The sequence below is a fragment of the Wolffia australiana genome, chromosome 13 (assembly GCF_029677425.1).
Source record: "Wolffia australiana isolate 7733 chromosome 13, ASM2967742v1".
Classification (NCBI taxonomy): Eukaryota; Viridiplantae; Streptophyta; class Magnoliopsida; order Alismatales; family Araceae; genus Wolffia; species Wolffia australiana.
This window is the reverse complement of record NC_135847.1, coordinates 12,963,503-12,980,995: the sequence shown is the minus strand read 5'-3', so window position 1 is coordinate 12,980,995 and position 17,493 is coordinate 12,963,503. Positions and strand designations below refer to the sequence as shown.

Genomic DNA, 17,493 nt, shown 5'->3' with positions numbered 1-17,493 from the left:
CCGTCATGGGTTTTTCATCATGTCATTTGTCATTGTTGTGGGGCTAAAAATCATCGTCTGCCACCAACATGTCATCCTTCACGGATCCGTCACAATGACGAATGGCATGATGGATGGCATTTGACATTCCCTAGTCCTGTCTGGTTTTAGCGTTGAAATATTTTAGTCAATAAGTTGAGGAAATTATATTATCATTAATAATTTTATTTAAATGAATTTATAAACTCCTTGAGGTCATTCATTTCTTCAAAAGAATCAATAGTTGATTCCTTTTAATATCCCTGGTTGTCATAATTTTCAGTAGTTTTATGGTTAAAGGTATAGTAGAAATGTTTGGTTCCATATGAGAAAAGCAAAATAATTTACATGCCTATGATCTCACACACAAAATAATTTACATGCCATTAAACTGCACGTGTTTCTTAAACATATTTTTACATACTCTAATACCAAATCTCTTAAACATTTGCATAAGCATGTTGTCATTCTTACCCCGTTCAATAAAAATCAATGTATATTTGGCCTCATTGAACAAACCCGAAGCCGGAGACCTCCGTAAGATACTATCCTAAGTTGTGGGAAGTGTGGAAAGGTTGGATTGTCTGAGTTTTGCATGTACAATAAGACTCAGCCTGGATTTCAGATGCAGGGCTGGCTATATCATAACCATGACATTTTCAAAGTGAAGGTGACATAGATGGCAGCATATGCAACATGCCTCCAAATATGGTGCATCAAAGTACAGGGGATGGGTACACTATCATATGAACTCAATGCACAGACTCCCCCCACTCTCCCATGTCACATTTCACTATGATGGGCTCCAGTACATCAAAGCAATCCTGCACTGCACAAAACTCCAGCATTGACATGAAAGTAAAACTGCAGATGCCTTTAAATGTTATTCTAGTCAAATACACTAATATATTCTTCTTCTAAGTGAAGTCTGACAATGTTATCAAGTGTAACTGCTTGGCCTTCTATGATGCGGTGGGATTGCAATGCAAGGCCTATTTAGAATACCTTAGACCAGCTCAACATCAACCTCCGTGGTTCGATGTGGCCACCCACAACATCTACATGCTTCATGAATATATTTGAAAGATTTTGGGATCCATCAAATTTCCTGGTGTAACTCATTGATTGAATTTGGAAGACGAAAGAGAATTGGAATGCTCTCATGGATCAGAAAATTACCTTCATTGCACTTACATTTTTATCTTCTTCTCAACACCCCTAGTTTATAACCACTCATATCCATCAATCTAAATCTATGCCATCCATGTCCTAAGCCATTTATCATTATATAAAAGAAAGCTTGATTTTTGAAAATTAAGCGTCGTAAAGTTACAACAAGGCACGGATTAGTGATCGCATATTTTTGAACTTCAGAAGAAGTTCAACGCATATTTTTGGATAATTTTTGTTAGGATAACCATTCCCAGCCATTGAATAACAGTAGTAAAAACATTGTCTTCTCAAGAATAATTGTAAGTTTTGCAACTATTAAACGAAGATGAAGAATTAAAAGAATCCGACATTAAACTAACAAAACATACGTAAAATAACTTATAACACAAGACTGACCCATGGAAAACGCGGACATGTTAATCTCCATACGAATGAGACATGAAATTTGATTCTCGATCCATTTCTAATGAATCCAACCGTTAATGAAGAAATATAACATTCTTAGTTTAGCTTCGAACTAACATCAACTCATCGATCAATTACAAATACGTTTTGAACAAATAATTGCATCTATAATTAATCGCATTCAAATTGTTCAAAAATGATAATAATTAATCGCACTCAAGATATGGCTAAAGTAGCAACCGAGCAAATAATATTACTATGATGTTTTCATTTATGAATAAATTATGAAAAATATTTCTCAAAAACATGTCATATATCTTGTAACTAACGGCACCCAATTAATGGCTGAGCTATCATCTGAGAAAATCATTTACACAAGCTTTTTAAATTTATGAATTACATTCAAGCAGAATGCGCACCTTGTTCATCAGATCCCATCGCCGTCGTAGGTTTTCCATCTCTCAATAACTACCTTGAACTGTTCATCCCTCCTCCTCACCTGGTAGATGGTACAAACTTCGCATGAATGCCACTCATATTGATGAATAACTAGATCTTTTAGTTTTTTCTCAAAAAATAAAAAGAGAATATTGAGGAAAACAAGTCATCATATAGTAATATGTAGGCAATTAGAAAAGAATTGTATCTAAATACAAATGTTATAAGCTAAATTATTATTATTCTACGGTGCTTATTTATATAATATTAAGTAATGATCGGAAAAAAAAATTCTTTTAATTAAAGGATTTAAGTTTAAAGATTCTAGGAAAAGTTTGACATTTGCATCCCTAAATTATATTCCGAACCAAAGAATTATACCAGGAAATAGCTTTTAATGGAATATCCATGGAATGTAAAAGCGGAAATGCAATTTTAGAGTAATTATTCCAGAGATTATCATAAGAACGAGCTTTCAAACTACTACTGAGTGAGAGTTGATAGATGATGACCTCGACAAGTGGCTTTTTCCCATTTAACAGCATATCAACGCTTCTCTCTGTCTGCATAGAAGAAAAAAAGGGTAAAGCTCGTATTAGTCTAGGAAAAAAATGATTTCAAACAACTGATTAATATAAATTAAATATCCAAAAAACCGAGACTAAAACAAAGTACGTTTCAGCTCCAAATTTGACATACTAATTTGACTTTGAGATTCATGATGCTAAATGCAAATGACAGAAATACCACTGACAGGAGATGGGATCGTATCGGAAACTAACTTACCCAATGGGTAACCCAGTAATCCCGCTCCCTCATTTCTATCAGGAAAGGAAAGGTAGGAGGAGCCTTCCTCTCGAGCACACTTTTCTGCGAACGCCTAGCTCGGGCTTCGTCGTCTCCTAGCGTAACGGTCTCCACCCCGCCAACCTATTTAAACAATATTTAAAAAAAAAAATCATCAGCGGGGCAGCATTGATTAGTTATTGCCATCCCAGGACCAAAATTTGTAATCAAAAGCAACTGTGACGACGATGACGATGATTTCATCATCGCCATTCGAGCTGCAGACAACTAACGACGACAATATTAAGTTACAAAGCTGACTCTGTCATTGGCACCGTAATCCTGGCATGGACAAATGACGAGGATGATGAGAACTTCGTCATCGTCCTCTCGTCATCATTATTAAGGACCGCAAACACCATCATTAACCGGATACGGCAACTGTAGTTCCGGATTGTCCCGGATGTGGACGATAGACGGGACGGGACGACTTTCGTCCCATCCGACGTCCAGAGTAAGTTCAGGAACGAAGGACGGGACGGTTTTTCGTCCAACGATAAAAAACCGTCCAGTCCAGTCATACCGGGACGGTTTTTCGACCCATCCAGTTCTCCCGAAATTTGTCCCGGACGAAAAAAAACCCATTTTATATTTTTAATATATTAATATAGATTTTTTTCAAGTTTTTTAGGGAATTACTGAGGAGATAGAACGCAAAGGGACATGTACAATTATTTCTGAGTGGGGTCCATTTGCACGCACGTAAAAATACAGGGACATTGATGTAATTTGTCATTGCGAGGCCACGTGGCAACATCTCAACCGTCGGATGTGAATCCGGCGGTTTTCCGTTCAGATTCGTCCGTCCATCGTCCAAGACCTCCGGACCGACGGTTTTTCGTCCCGGGACGATAACCATCCCGTCTGGTGGTCCCCGGGAGGATTTTTCGCCCCGAAATTCGTCCGTAACCTAGGACGGGACGATTTTTTCGTCCCGGGACAAAAAAATCGTGCCGTCCGCGTCCCTGCACTATACAGGCAACTGTTGGCCCAACAAATAAGCAAAACTAAGGAGGAGAAAGAATGGGCAGACCAGGTCCGTGAGAGTCGGGTTCTTGATGATGTTTCCAAGCTGCTCCCCGTGCGCTGTGCCGATAAGAACAACACCCCTCTCGGCTATCGAGCGGCAGGCCATGGCCTCTGCCTCAGTGCCAATCTCATCAACAATCACAACTTCAGGCATATGATTTTCAACAGCTTCTATCATGACCCTGTGTTGCAAGGATGGTCTTGGTACTTGCATACGCCGGGCTCCACCGATCGCCGGGTGGGGGACATCTCCGTCTCCACCGATCTCATTGCTGGTATCCACAATTACCTATCTAATTATCAAGAATTAGGTGACGAAGGATTTTTCAAAGGAAAGGATCCCATAGCGCTTGAGATAAGTTCATACCACTCTTTTGTGAAGCTCATCAGCTAGTACATGGGCAATCTCCCGCATGACAGTAGTCTTGCCAACCCCGGGCCTTTAAATAAAGCTTCAAATTTCAACAGGAGATTTAAAGAAATAACTAAATACCGAGAAAATTTGTTATAAGGCTTTGTAGTACCTTCCCAAAAATAGAATGCTTTCATTAAGATTGAGCAGGTCTCGGATCATGTCGACATGCCCCGTTACAGCTCGACCCACTCGGCAGGTCATTCCTACGACCAATCCTTTTCTGCTTCGTATTGCCGATATCCTGTGCAGTGTTCCTTCAATGCCCGCTCTATTGTCATCGCCGAATTCTCCAACAGAATTCTGAGCTTCTTCCAGCTCATCCAACGTTATCTAACCACCGCAAATAGATTGCATTGAGAAGGCTAAATCGAAGGGTCAGCTGCAAGGGCGACTGGCTTTTCCCTTCAGCCCTAAGAAGAGTTCAAGTTTTATAGTAGTCTCAAAGCCTTTAGATCAGGTAATTTGAAACTTAGGATAAGAGATGTCATTTTCTACGTGAATAATCTACACCGAACAATTTATAATAACACCGAAGCATACGTTTCAGGGAAATTTTATCCCACTTTTGATTGTAGGTGCTAGAATTATATTGAAGTTTTACTACCTTTAATCTTAGTAATTACGGTTAAGAATCCAATAAGAGGGTATTTTGAAGAGGATACTCTTTCAAAAAAAATTTGAAAAGGACTGTAGTTTTCTTAGAAATTTAATTATTCGAAAACACATTACAAAAGAGGCTAAAAATTTGGACACCCAGTGTATATTCTTAAATCGAATGATATCTAGGAGGTAGATGAACCAACACGGTTGCTCGGCCATAAATTAATGCTTATAAAGAAACCTGCAGTCAGGCAGACAAAGTATCGTAAAATTTTATTAAACTCATACCTCCCTTTCCCTGAGGTACTGTCCACCGGATTCGCCAAGGAACCGTGCTTCAGGCCGGCGGCCTAAATCCAATACAACCTGAAGAAAATACGACCATCCACTTTAAGTTCACCGAAGAAAAAATGAAACTTAAACTGTTTTGAGAGTTATGTTATTTATTAGTTTAATCGATATTTTGGTACTGATTCGAAAAACTGAATTAATTAGCGGTCCTGCGGTTTCCAGGAGACGCAAGACAAAGGCCCAATTACCTCTAATAGCTGTGCTCTACGAGGCTCATTCCGGAGTTTTTCTTGCACATCCTTCGGAAGAATCTGCGACCACAGACGGCCCCGTTTAATAAGAGAAAATCATTTAAACAGAGAAAACTTAATCCAGAAGTTTAAAATTGAAATGAAAGAGAACGCCCTCCCAATCATGACAATCAAATATTATATCTTCCAGGAAAAGGAAGACTACGAAATCCAAATCATTCAGCGCATTAAACAGGGAGTAATGTAGATATCACTCCAGAAAAGTAAAAAAAGAGATGAAAAATCAATAAAATTTAACCTCCAGGAACGTGTGAAAATCACCCTCAAAACGACCATGACAATTCATTATTAGACTTCCAGTCAAAGGAAGACTACGAAATCCTACACATTCAGCTCGTCAATGTGAGAACAAAGCGGATAACACCCCAGGAAAGCAAAAAACAGACGAAAAATCAAAAAAATTAACCTCCAGAAGAGCGCGAATATCATCCTCTACAACGACCGTGACAATAAAAAATATGAACTTTCAGTGTAAGCATGACTAACAATTCCAAATCATTCAGCTCATCAAAATGACAACAAAATTTAACCACCAGAAAGCAAAAAGTAAAAGACGAAAAAGCAACAAAATTTAACCACCAGAAGAGCGCGAATATCATCCGCTACAACGACCGTGACAATAAAAAATATGACACTTTCCATGAAAGCAAGAGTAACATTTCCAGCACGCTCAGCTCATCTATTTCACAAAAAAAAGCACTCAGCTCATCAAAATGAGAACAAATCAGATAACACTCCAGGAAAAAAAAAAAAGACCAAAAATCAACAAAATTAACCTCCAGAATCAAATATTACACTTCCAGTGAAAGGAAGACAACGAAATTCAACCTATTCAGCTCACCAAAATGACAACAAAGCATGTAACACTCCAGGAAAGCAAAAAAAACCAAAAATCAAAATATTAACCTCCAGAAGTGCGTGAATATCATCATCCACAACAACGAATCAAATATTTAACTTCCAGTGAAAGGAAGACAACGAAATTCAACTCATTCAGCTCACTAAAATGACAACAAAGCATATAACACTCCAGGAAAGCAAAAAAAAACCAAAAATCAAAAAAGGAATTAACCTCCAGGAGCGCGTGAATATCATCCTCTACAACGACGAATCCATCTTCCAAGGCCGACACGGCCGTAGCCTCTGCACGGCAAATCAAACTCCTTCTCCTCCCGCAGCGATGAACAGCCAAAGCCAAATCTCGGCGATTGGAAGCAACATTGATCGAAGATTGGGGAGGAACGGAGAGTGCCATACGGCACTGAATCCCCGCCGAGCACATCTCCCCTTCTCTCCGCGATCCTCTCGAATGCCACCCGTACGCGGAGATATTTCGTATTTATAGGGCAAGTCTTCCGCGCAAACAGACCCGATAACCCGACCACCCGACAGCCCGATAGCGAAGACAGTTAGGCCAGATGAACACGTGGCCGAATCCTTGCCGTCCATCCCAGAGAGAATGAGGTCAACTGAGTCATTCAAATTTGTACTGATGGTCAACGATGACCGGACATGTAGGGACGAGGGAGATAAAGCGTGGAGAAGTGGACACCTGGCGAATTCCGCCGTCCGTCGCGGGGAGCGCAATCAAAGATATTTATCTACCCTTACCACTGCTTGTAAGCTGGAACTACAATTAGAGAGAGAGATGGATAGACCATGATCGATCTAGAGAGAGATATGGATTATGATAGATCTAGAGAGAGAGATAATGACAAGGAGAGAAAAAGAGGCCAATGTAACGTCTCGAGTAGTTCTTCGGGGATTCGATCTGATCGGTTCGGATGGTCGATTGGATCGAACATTCGGTCCATGATCCAACCGTTGGATCAGATCAACTCGCACGATTGGGCCCCAATGGTCAAAGCGAAAATGCCAAACCAAACAGATTTGATCTGTGTGGTTAAGATGAGATCGAATATGATAATTTAATCTAAAATAAAGTAAATATAATTCTCCAATGAGAGAAAACACTGCGGACGCCATTTCCTGCGCATTAATTAACCTTAAAAATAAAAAAATCCACCAATTAACCTTAAAAAATTAAAAATGTTTCTTGCTCTCAATATAGGATAGATTAAAAAAAATAGATAGTCTTTTTAATGGGTAGATCAGATTGAGTTCATCCATTCCACTTAATGGACTACTTGGAGCGATCCTCACCGTCCATTACAGTAAACAAAAATGAAAGAGACCTTCTTTTACCAAGTTTCCATTGCTTGGCACAACAGATAGAGAGATAGATAGAACATGATGGATCTAGAGAGAGAGATAGAGGTCAAGGGACTTACTCAAAGTTGTAGTGCTTGTCAACAGTGACAGACACATCCCAGGTGCACTTCATACCCTTGGGGAACTCGACGAGATCGCCAGCGCCGATCTCGACGAACTCGCCGCCATGATCATCTGGATACACCTTCACCTTCCCCTGAAGAAGATAGCATGTCTCCTTGGATGTGTACTCCCATGGAAACTTGCTGGGGGGGCAACCCCACCTGTTCATTGCACCATGGGTGGATTCTTAGAGAGATGAATAGATTGAAAGGTAGAGAGAGAGATAGAATTCCACGGCTAGCATGTCGATTTCCAGGGATAGCCCATCGTAGTTTGCATGTTTTGGCTAGGGTTACATATTTCAAATTATAAAAAGAAAAGATTAATCTGAAGAGAAACAGATTGTAAAGGAGATAGAGGGAAAGTTGGGAAGTTGATTTCCAGGATCAACTGATAAAAAATTGGGTGTTTTGTCGAGGATTACATATTTTAAATAGTAAAAATAAAAGTTTAATCATTGGACAAACAGATTGGGAAGGAGATTCGGAGAGAGAGATAAAAAGATGGAGATAAGTATCTTTGATTGTTTACCAGTATATAACAAATAAAATATTTGGGAGTTTCAACAAGAGTTACTTACTTGAAGCGATGAAAAAATATTAATCATCGGTCAAACAGATTGGGAGATAGAGAGAGTGAGAGATAAAAAGATGGAGAAACGGATTGAGAGGTGGAGAGAGAGATAAAAGTCCATATCCCGTGGAAGGATAGCATGGATTTCCCCGACAAAACTGATAAAATAGTTGGGAGTTTCTGCATGGATTTCTTATTTGGAGAAATAAAAAAATTAATCAGAGGACAAGGAGATTGGGAGAAAGAGAGAGAGATAAAAAGATGGAGAAACAGATGGGATGGTAGATAGAGAGAACGCATAAATAAAAATACAATTTTAAAAAGAATACAAAGAAACAGATGAACTCATGAACTAGACGAATGAAATTAACGGAAAAACAAATCGTTCAAAATAACCAACAAAAATGACAAACAACAAATGTCTCAAGCAAAAAAACGAAAAATAAACAGAGTTTCCCTCATAAACAAGATCTCTCGAGCAAGACGAATGAAATCAACGCAAAACTAAATCTTGCAAGCACATCTAAGGAGATTATCCAACTATGACAACGAACACTGAATTTCTCAACCAACGAAACGAAAACGATTCTCGATTAAAAACCAAAGAATGTTGGTTTCTTACTTTGGCCAGGATCTAACGCCGAGCTCGGCGAGCTTCTCTTCCGGTGGGTTCTTCAAAACCTTCACTCCCAGCCTCTCCGTCGCCATAGCCTCTACTCGGATCTCTAATCCTCTCAGACGACCTTTTCTGAGAAAACCCAGTTGAGCAAAACTCAAGTCAGTGGATAAAGATTGAAATTTTACACTCATCACGCAGGTCGCCATAGCCATGGAGTACAGTGAAGAACAAGCGACTGCAACGGTCTGGACCTTTCCATTTCTCCCGATAAAACATTGGTGATATAATCATAAATTTATTTTTTCTGGTTCTCAAGTTGTGTAGATCTTGTCCGTTTAAATACAGGGCCCCAAGAGGAGGGTCCACGGATCCATTGGCTCAGATTGAATCTGAGGAGATGTGGCAAACCAACTGATGATGCTTGCATGAGCTTGAGCCAACAATTTTTTAGAAAAAGCTTTTTTTCTGGTCTCTTTGTAAGTATTTATTGGTCCTAGTTATTTCCACATCTGAATTGGTATTGATACATTTTTTAGTCCATATTTAAAAAAAAAATAATTGACTAAAGGGGAGTCTTGTTGATGAGTTCACATGAGGTCACCCCTCATAACTAAGAGTAAAGAAATTTTGTCTGACAATATCAAATCTTCAAGGATTCGTTTAAATGTATGATGTTTGAACTTTATAACGCTGGATATTTTACACTAATAAGTTTTCTCCTTTGGAACTTTTAGTGGTGTACAATTAAGTAATTGTGGTGTGATGTATGCATACAAAAAATAGACTGCCCTAAGGGTATTTTCAGACAAAAAACTTAAATTTAAAATTTAACCAATTAGCAGATTCATCATATCAGGCTTATAGATTTGGCATCAAAGTCAGGAAAACTTGTACAATGTCGTATTTGAATGATGCACATTATTATATTTTTGTTGATGTTGTAATCCTTAAAAAATTGATTGATTATTGTCTGGATTTTTGCAAACGCTCTTACTAATAAACAGTAAATGCACTTCTTTTCTGCATAATATAATGGTTAATTCATTTAATGATCATATAATAATACTTTTTTGAATAATTTTATGAGCATTTTAATGGTTTACTCTTAGTCGAACAAATCCTATAAACTACACGTTGCATCCCATGAAATCACCAAAAACATAAATTCCTCTATTGTGGTGTCAAGAAAAAATATAATGCCAAAAGTCCATTGCAGTAATCCTACCCTCATGTTTATATGGCTCTTGGATCCATTCTATGAAAGGAATATCCCTTTGGCTTACTATTAGAAATTGTAACTGATTGCCTAAATTTTCCAAGTCTAGAAAGTAGCTTCATCCCATTGTTGTAATTGCCTCAGTGCGATAAAATCAAATATAATCATGCCGTTGCAGGTTCATGGGTACACTTTTTACCAAATGCAAAGCCTTGAAACCCATTTTTTTGATGCAACAATTTCTCACATGCGCTAAGATCATCTGTTGTCTCAATATAAAAAAATATTTCGACCCTTGAATTGAGTCTATTATAAATCTCAATGCAACAAACAAATTCTATACAGTTGCTAGATTATCTGTGAGTATCAAAATAATTCAATAAACTTGGTGAATGATAATCACATAATGATGTCTAAGAACCTCCTTGTTTAATTCGTAATAATAGCAAAAAAAATCAAACAGAAATATATTGGCACAAATTACCTCAAAATCGTCACATATAGATGATGGTTCATGTAAATCATGAATTATGAGCAAAGATTTTTTGAACTTTCATGAGATTTGATTGACTGCAGATAAAAAAAAGGGGCCGGCAAAGCACTCTAGGTTCTTTAAGACTAAAGTTAAAACTAAGCATTCCAGCCAAAACATGTGACTAAGGTTAAAACAAAGCATGCCTTGGTTTGGTCAATTTCTGCCGCATCAATGCTCATTTTACTGGTTTTTAAGACTCTTATATACTGAACATGATTATTAATCGGTGATGATTCATCACTTGTGCATGAATGGTAAACATGTTAGTCATGTCTCAGTTTTATGCAATAGATTCTATTTTACTTATCAATGATTGTCATTAGGTGAAATTTTTATGGTTTTTAAAGTTTTTTTGAAGTTTATTTCAAAACAGAGCCATTAAGCATTAAAAATCTAGAATAAATAAAATAAAACCAAAGCCACACCAGAATCCACACGCCAACAAGCCAAAGCTGAAGCCACGAACCAACAAGCCAAAGCCAAAACCACAAGCTAGAGCAGGAAAGTAAGCCACAATAGGCCGAAAAGCTGCAGCCACAACAGAAAGGCAAGTTGCAGCTACAAACCTTAATAGGCTGGTAATTGTAACTTTTTCAAATTTTCAGCTGAAATGCATGCCGTGTCAAAGCCAAATAAATGAAAAGCTAACCATATATAGAAAGTTGTGTTGTGAACAAAAAAGAAATTAATACGCGGGGTTAGAGCAAACTCAGCATGAAGCCCGCACTAAAGCAAGCTTTCTCTTAAAGTGCTTTACATTTAATCATGAAAATCCTATCTTTTATGAAGATTGGACGTTCCATATTGATGCCCTCTTCACATAGTAGATTCTTCCTCTTATATGCAGTCAATTAGTGATGTCGGGCATTGACATTGATGAATTAGGAAGCCACAGCTGGCAGAGGAGCTGAAGAGGTGATGTTATTGGGGATTGAACACCACCATAACTTATGAGCGTCCACAGCCGTAATTTAATCGCTGTTATTGAACCCTCTACAAGGAGGACCAAATGTCTAGGGGAAAATCATTTATTCCTACTCATGGAAATTCCCACCATGACCAATGATCATTTTCTGGCAGTGGAAACACAAATCTCTACCGTGTGGCCAAAAAAAACTTTATTATTGATCTCACATCAATTAAAAATATTTTTAGCTCAGTTCCATTCTATAAAATGTGATTTGGTCGTTGATGTAGCGGGCTGGATGAAATTACAAAGTTTTCTCTAAAATCTTGGATATGGATGAAATCTTAGATTTTCATTTACTCTTCACTATTCAGAAGTGTTTCCAATTGAGTGGAAGACAGCATGGTCAACTTGGAGGAGAGATGACGAGTTAGTGACTGATGAGTTAGTGAATGATGAAAATGGAATTTTGTTGACTTACATGTAGGATGACATCATTGACCACTGAAAGGTCTACAGCTTCCTGCGGACATCCAATGTGACAACAAATATATGGTAAGTCAACATAAAATAAAATTATTTCAGGTTATGTTTTATAAGTCTAAAGGACTACAGAACATAAGCCAAGTAATTTAAAAAAAAATTAAAGTTTTCTTTTATACATTTCATCATAGACTTAGAGAATACTATTTTTTAAATAAATTTTCTCCTATTTTATTTGCAATTGCATACCATTGAAACCTAGAAAATTCACCTACAACATTATATTTAAAAATAAATAAAAATTCAAATTTTAGTACCTAAAACCTAGATAAATATCTCATCTCTCATTTTGGCACTTCATACACGTTGTGCTTGCTTTTTTTTATTTTCGGTGCTTCTAACTCTTTTTCCTTTACCTATGAATATATACATATCCCATACTATATTTATATATGTATATACCTATAATATCTATAATAGTAGAAATACATTTTTCTAGTTTTAACGTCTGAATATCTCTTCTCTCTCTCTCTATTCTAACTCTCTAATTATTGCTATTTCTAAAATGTGAATTTTTATCGATTCGATGTAGAAAACCTTGCTGACAATATAAATACTTGATTGAGATTAAAAAATTACAACTATCAGTTGATTGGAGCAACATTAGTTACGAAGAGGAGTTAACACCACTTATTGGCCAGGAAATCAATTTAAATGGATTCAATAACTGTGGCAAATGTTTCTAACAGTAGAATTTGTGAATGCTTGCACCAGTTGGGGTAGAATTTGTGGGCAGCCGCATGCCGACAGAAAACAGAGTTGGGTGGCATCAAGTAGTGGACATAAAACATTATAACTTTTTTTTCTACAGGAGGAATTTTTTAGCGTGGCTTGATGCATTGTAAAACTTATCACTTATTATATCTGCTAGAATGTTTAACTAAAGAAGGGTGATGAAACATAAATAAAAATATCAGAGATCACACAAAACTTTGTGGTCACTTTCCCATGGGTAACTGGTGCTTTTTCTATGATATTCTTGATCAAACTTTAAACATCTCCCACACTCTTGTAGAAAAACTAATGGATTAAATAAATATGGTGAACTAGGCTTCCAACAACATGTCGGGATAAGACATCTAAAATGAGATATAAAGAGAGGGGAAATGAGTTTAAATATAAGTTCCCCAGCTCTCCCAGAATTTGCATTTAATTCCATAGGTTCGAAGGGCTGGGATTACTTCATTTCTAGCATATAACCATATCCCGAATACGTGGATATGAAGCTGCCAATCATCTTGGCGCATTTCAAAGGGCAACCCAAGTGAATAAAACCTATAGTCAAATGATTTTGATATAGTCAAATGATTTTTCTCAAGCCATGGTCAGCATTTTATCATAACAAAAGGGTCCGTTCTTGCTCAATACTTTATGGAGAAGACATTGTGATGGTGTCTCATGTATTTTGGAGTAGAAGCATCATTGGACTTAAGACAACCACCACAACAAGGTTTGTGAATGACTGAAAATATGAGCATTGGCGGATCTTGCATTCTATAAACCCAACATTGAAAAACTGACCACTTCACTCTTAACACATTTTACATTCTAGGGGCAAGGCCAAACTACCTGTCAATGGACCAGTTATGCGTCTAACTATGTCCATCTTCTTCAAATTACATATGCTATCAGAATACCAACCCCATCAATTTGCTGCCTACTTTTCCCACAAGCTGTCTTAGCACATGAGCATCATTGGCAGCCTGCAATATTGCTCTAAGATTCATGCACCTGAACTACCTACTACTGTGATTTTTTACTAGTGTCTGATGTGATTCTTTATCATATCCTGTTCACCCTTCTTTGTAGACTTTTGTTGAATACTGCATTGTTTATTTAAAAACATAAAAAACAACTTCTTAAGATATCTTATTATTATGATATTTCCCCTATTTACTGTAACACTCTATGTAACTCATTAAACTCAATACTTGAACCCTTTGTGGATTAAACCCTTTCACACACTGTGAGAAGGAACATACAAAAGTTTCACATTGTTCTCCCGTAGGAAAATTTTTTTTTTTTCTCAATTACCGATTGGACCCCTAAATCTGGTTCATTAGTTGGTTGGGATAAAAAATATTTTAACTTGTAGGTGCATTAAAAATAGACATTTTTTGTGAAATTTACTTTTATAAGGAGTTAGTGAGATTTTAGATGCATCTTCAATGGACTCATAACTTGATGCACCATTGGATACTCCTATGATATGACAAGGACATATCAAAAACCAATATCATGTAAAGTACGAAAGAGGGGGACATAAAATTCAACATCAACATAATTTGTGTATATTATAATCAAAATTTATATATCATTGATGCCTAACTAAATGACCTCTTGTAATCTTCAGCATATATTAGGGATGACATATAATAGTTATTAATGTTGATGTGGATAGGCTGTAGCAAATATATTCAAGTGGATAAGCATATGATTAACTATATTGGCATTGATAATGAATCACCATAATGTTAATACAGTTACTTGATAAATCAAAACATATACCACAACAGACTAAGACGCCCAAAAGGACTCTTAACATGCTATTTACTAAGAACTATCTTAATGGGATAAACTCTGACTATGCTCAAAAACATTTTTTTTAATGTTATTAAAAAACCAAATAGAAAACAATGCCTTAAATTAATTTATCAACATCAAGAAGCAACCAATTAGAGGAATTCAATTGAAGGATCATTAAATTTATTTTATTGGTGAGGAGTAATAACATTATTTAAAATTATAAAACATTTAATTATATGAAACATAATCCAATATATACTTTAATTATTTCCGATTCATGCATGTCATACGTTGGTGATACACGTGGTATCCAAGCCAATAACACATTCCACGTGATTTAATATTCATTAACATAATATACTAATTATAATATATGTGTGATGCTTATAATTGAAGTCCATAAATACATGCACTGAGTCTGTAAATTATGTTGATACCATTATATGGAGATCTCTATTCTTTAAACACGTGGTCTAAACATCCCTATTTCAAGGATACTCAACAAGGGCATCGAAACATCCTGATATAATATCATTATCTAGGGCCATTCATATGATGAGTATGGTCGATCTCATAGTCATTATTGTGGAGTCGTTAATGATAGATAATCAGTGCTCTTCGGGGAAAGAGTTCATTGAATTTGTATGAATCCATGAATATTACTATATCTAGTGTCAATCAGGTTGATTCATGACACACTTTTGTAAGCTGTCACACAAAAGAGGCCTTGTGGATAGATGGTCGTGTTTTGTTTATGACCTAAGCGTCTCTGATTAGGGGATTCCCAATCATCTTAACTCGGAGGCAGTAAGAAGTCTACAAAAGTGATCGTGCGATCAAGATGGGATCATTTGCCCTCATTATTAAAGTATAATTAATTAAGGAAGATGATGTAGTTAAAGTCCTGGCCATGGTAGTGGAAATATCACAAGCGTTCTTTGATGATTTTCCCACACACTGATACTAATTAGAATGACTTATTAGGTCAATAACATTTAACTTAAACTAACGTATTGTGCATACATAATGATCAAACACACTAAATCAATGAAGCCACTAAAAAGAACATTGTGTTGATTTTATAAGTGACATCTCAACAAAGTATCGTAGAATATCCAATGCCATTGGTTTTAAAATTGACCCATCAAATAGCACCTAAAAAATTAATTAGCATTTCTCCAAATAATATTTTTCAGAGGAATCCCAGATGGAGAAACATGTAAAATCAAGCATTCATACAGATCACTAGATTTTACCCGATCCCGTAACGTGATGCCCAAAACAAACTAAGTCATTGAAGCCACTAAAAATAACGTTGCGCTGATTTTACATTGATATCTCGATGAAGTTCTCTAGAATATTCAACTCCGTTGGTATTAACCTTCACCCATCAACTGGCACCCAACAATTTAATTAGCATTTATCAAAAAATTATGTTAAGAGAAAGACACAAACAGAGAAACAATTAAATCAACCATTCATACATGTCACTAGATTTCATCCCAATTACATAACATGAGACCCAAAATATGCAAAGTCATCAAAGCCATAAAAATGAACATTATGCCGATTTTACAATGATATCTCAACAAACTGTTCTGGAATATCCAACTCTGTCGGTTTTAACCTTGACCCATCAACTGGCACCTAAAAAATATAATAAGCATATATCTGAAACATCTGTTAAGATAAATGTAAGACACAGAGGGAGAAACATACAAGAATCAGCACAATGTGTGAGTATAGATCACTAGATTTCCCCTGAGCTCGGAAAGGCAGACCCGAACAAAACTAAATAACTGAACACACCACAAAGGAAATTGTGCTGAATTCACAGTTGTGTCACAACAAAGCATCACACTCCACCTGTTTTAACCTTAACCCGTGAACTAGAATCTAACAATTTAATTCACACTTCTCTGAAAAATAAGTTCAGAGAAAACGACAGAAGGAGAAACACATATAATAATATAAATCAACCATAACTACACAGAATTTCTCTGAAAAATCTGTTCAGAGAAAGCAACAGAAGGAGAAACAGATGTAATTGTATGACTCAACCATAACTGGTCACAATTTCTCTAAAAAATCTGTTTAGAGAAAGCAACAGAACGAGAAACACATATAGTTATATAAATCAACCACAACTACGCAGAATTTCTTTGAAAAATCTGTTCAGAGAAAGCAACAGAAGGAGAAACACATATAATTATATAAATCAACCATAACTACACAGAATTTCTCTGAAAAATCTGTTCAGAGAAAGCAACAGAAGGAGAAACACATATAATTATATAAATCAACCACAACTACACAGATTTCTCTGAGAAATCTGTTCAGAGAAAGCAACAGAAGGAGAAACACATATAATTGTATAAATCAACCACAACTGCGCAGAATTTTTTTGAAAAATCTGTTCAGAGAAAGCAACAGAAGGAGAAACACATATAATTATATAAATCAACCATTACTACAAGAATTTATCTGAAAAATCTGTTCCGAGAAAGCAACATTGGGAGAAACACATATACTTATATAAATCAACCATTACTATACAGAATTTCTCTGAAAAATTATTTCAGAGAAGGCAACAGAAGGAGAAACACATAATTATATAAATCAACCATAACTACACAGAAATTGAGGCCCAAAACAGAGTATTTTCCGATCAGCCCAATAATTCTCCGGCAAGATAAAACTATAAAAAGGCGCAG

The 17,493-nt window shown here is 36.5% G+C and overlaps 2 protein-coding genes across 6 annotated transcripts; both read right to left on the bottom strand.

Moving 5' to 3' along the window:
* Positions 1–465: 465 nt before the first annotated feature.
* Positions 466–7,014, bottom strand: LOC144711491 (P-loop containing nucleoside triphosphate hydrolases superfamily protein). 5 transcript variants are annotated; one of them, XM_078585505.1, is made up of 10 exons: positions 6,599–6,973; positions 5,464–5,526; positions 5,213–5,290; positions 4,434–4,654; positions 4,277–4,349; positions 3,914–4,198; positions 2,821–2,964; positions 2,547–2,597; positions 2,016–2,095; positions 466–842 (listed from the first exon to the last, which is right to left on the bottom strand). In XM_078585505.1, exons 1-9 carry the CDS (start codon positions 6,806–6,808, stop codon positions 2,024–2,026), a joined length of 1,197 nt encoding a protein of 398 aa, XP_078441631.1. In that variant the 5' UTR covers positions 6,809–6,973; the 3' UTR covers positions 466–842; positions 2,016–2,023. The 5 variants fall into 5 exon arrangements, with proteins under 5 accessions (XP_078441631.1, XP_078441630.1, XP_078441629.1 ...); XM_078585504.1 differs by having other exon boundaries at positions 466–847; positions 6,599–6,972; XM_078585503.1 differs by lacking the exon at positions 466–842 and having other exon boundaries at positions 1,913–2,095; positions 6,599–6,970.
* Positions 7,015–7,601: 587 nt separating this feature from the next.
* On the bottom strand, positions 7,602–9,317 carry LOC144711492 (uncharacterized). The gene is made up of 2 exons (XM_078585508.1): positions 9,056–9,317; positions 7,602–8,021 (listed from the first exon to the last, which is right to left on the bottom strand). Exons 1-2 carry the CDS (start codon positions 9,262–9,264, stop codon positions 7,814–7,816), a joined length of 417 nt encoding a protein of 138 aa, XP_078441634.1. The 5' UTR covers positions 9,265–9,317; the 3' UTR covers positions 7,602–7,813.
* Between the last annotated feature and the right edge of the window lie 8,176 nt (positions 9,318–17,493).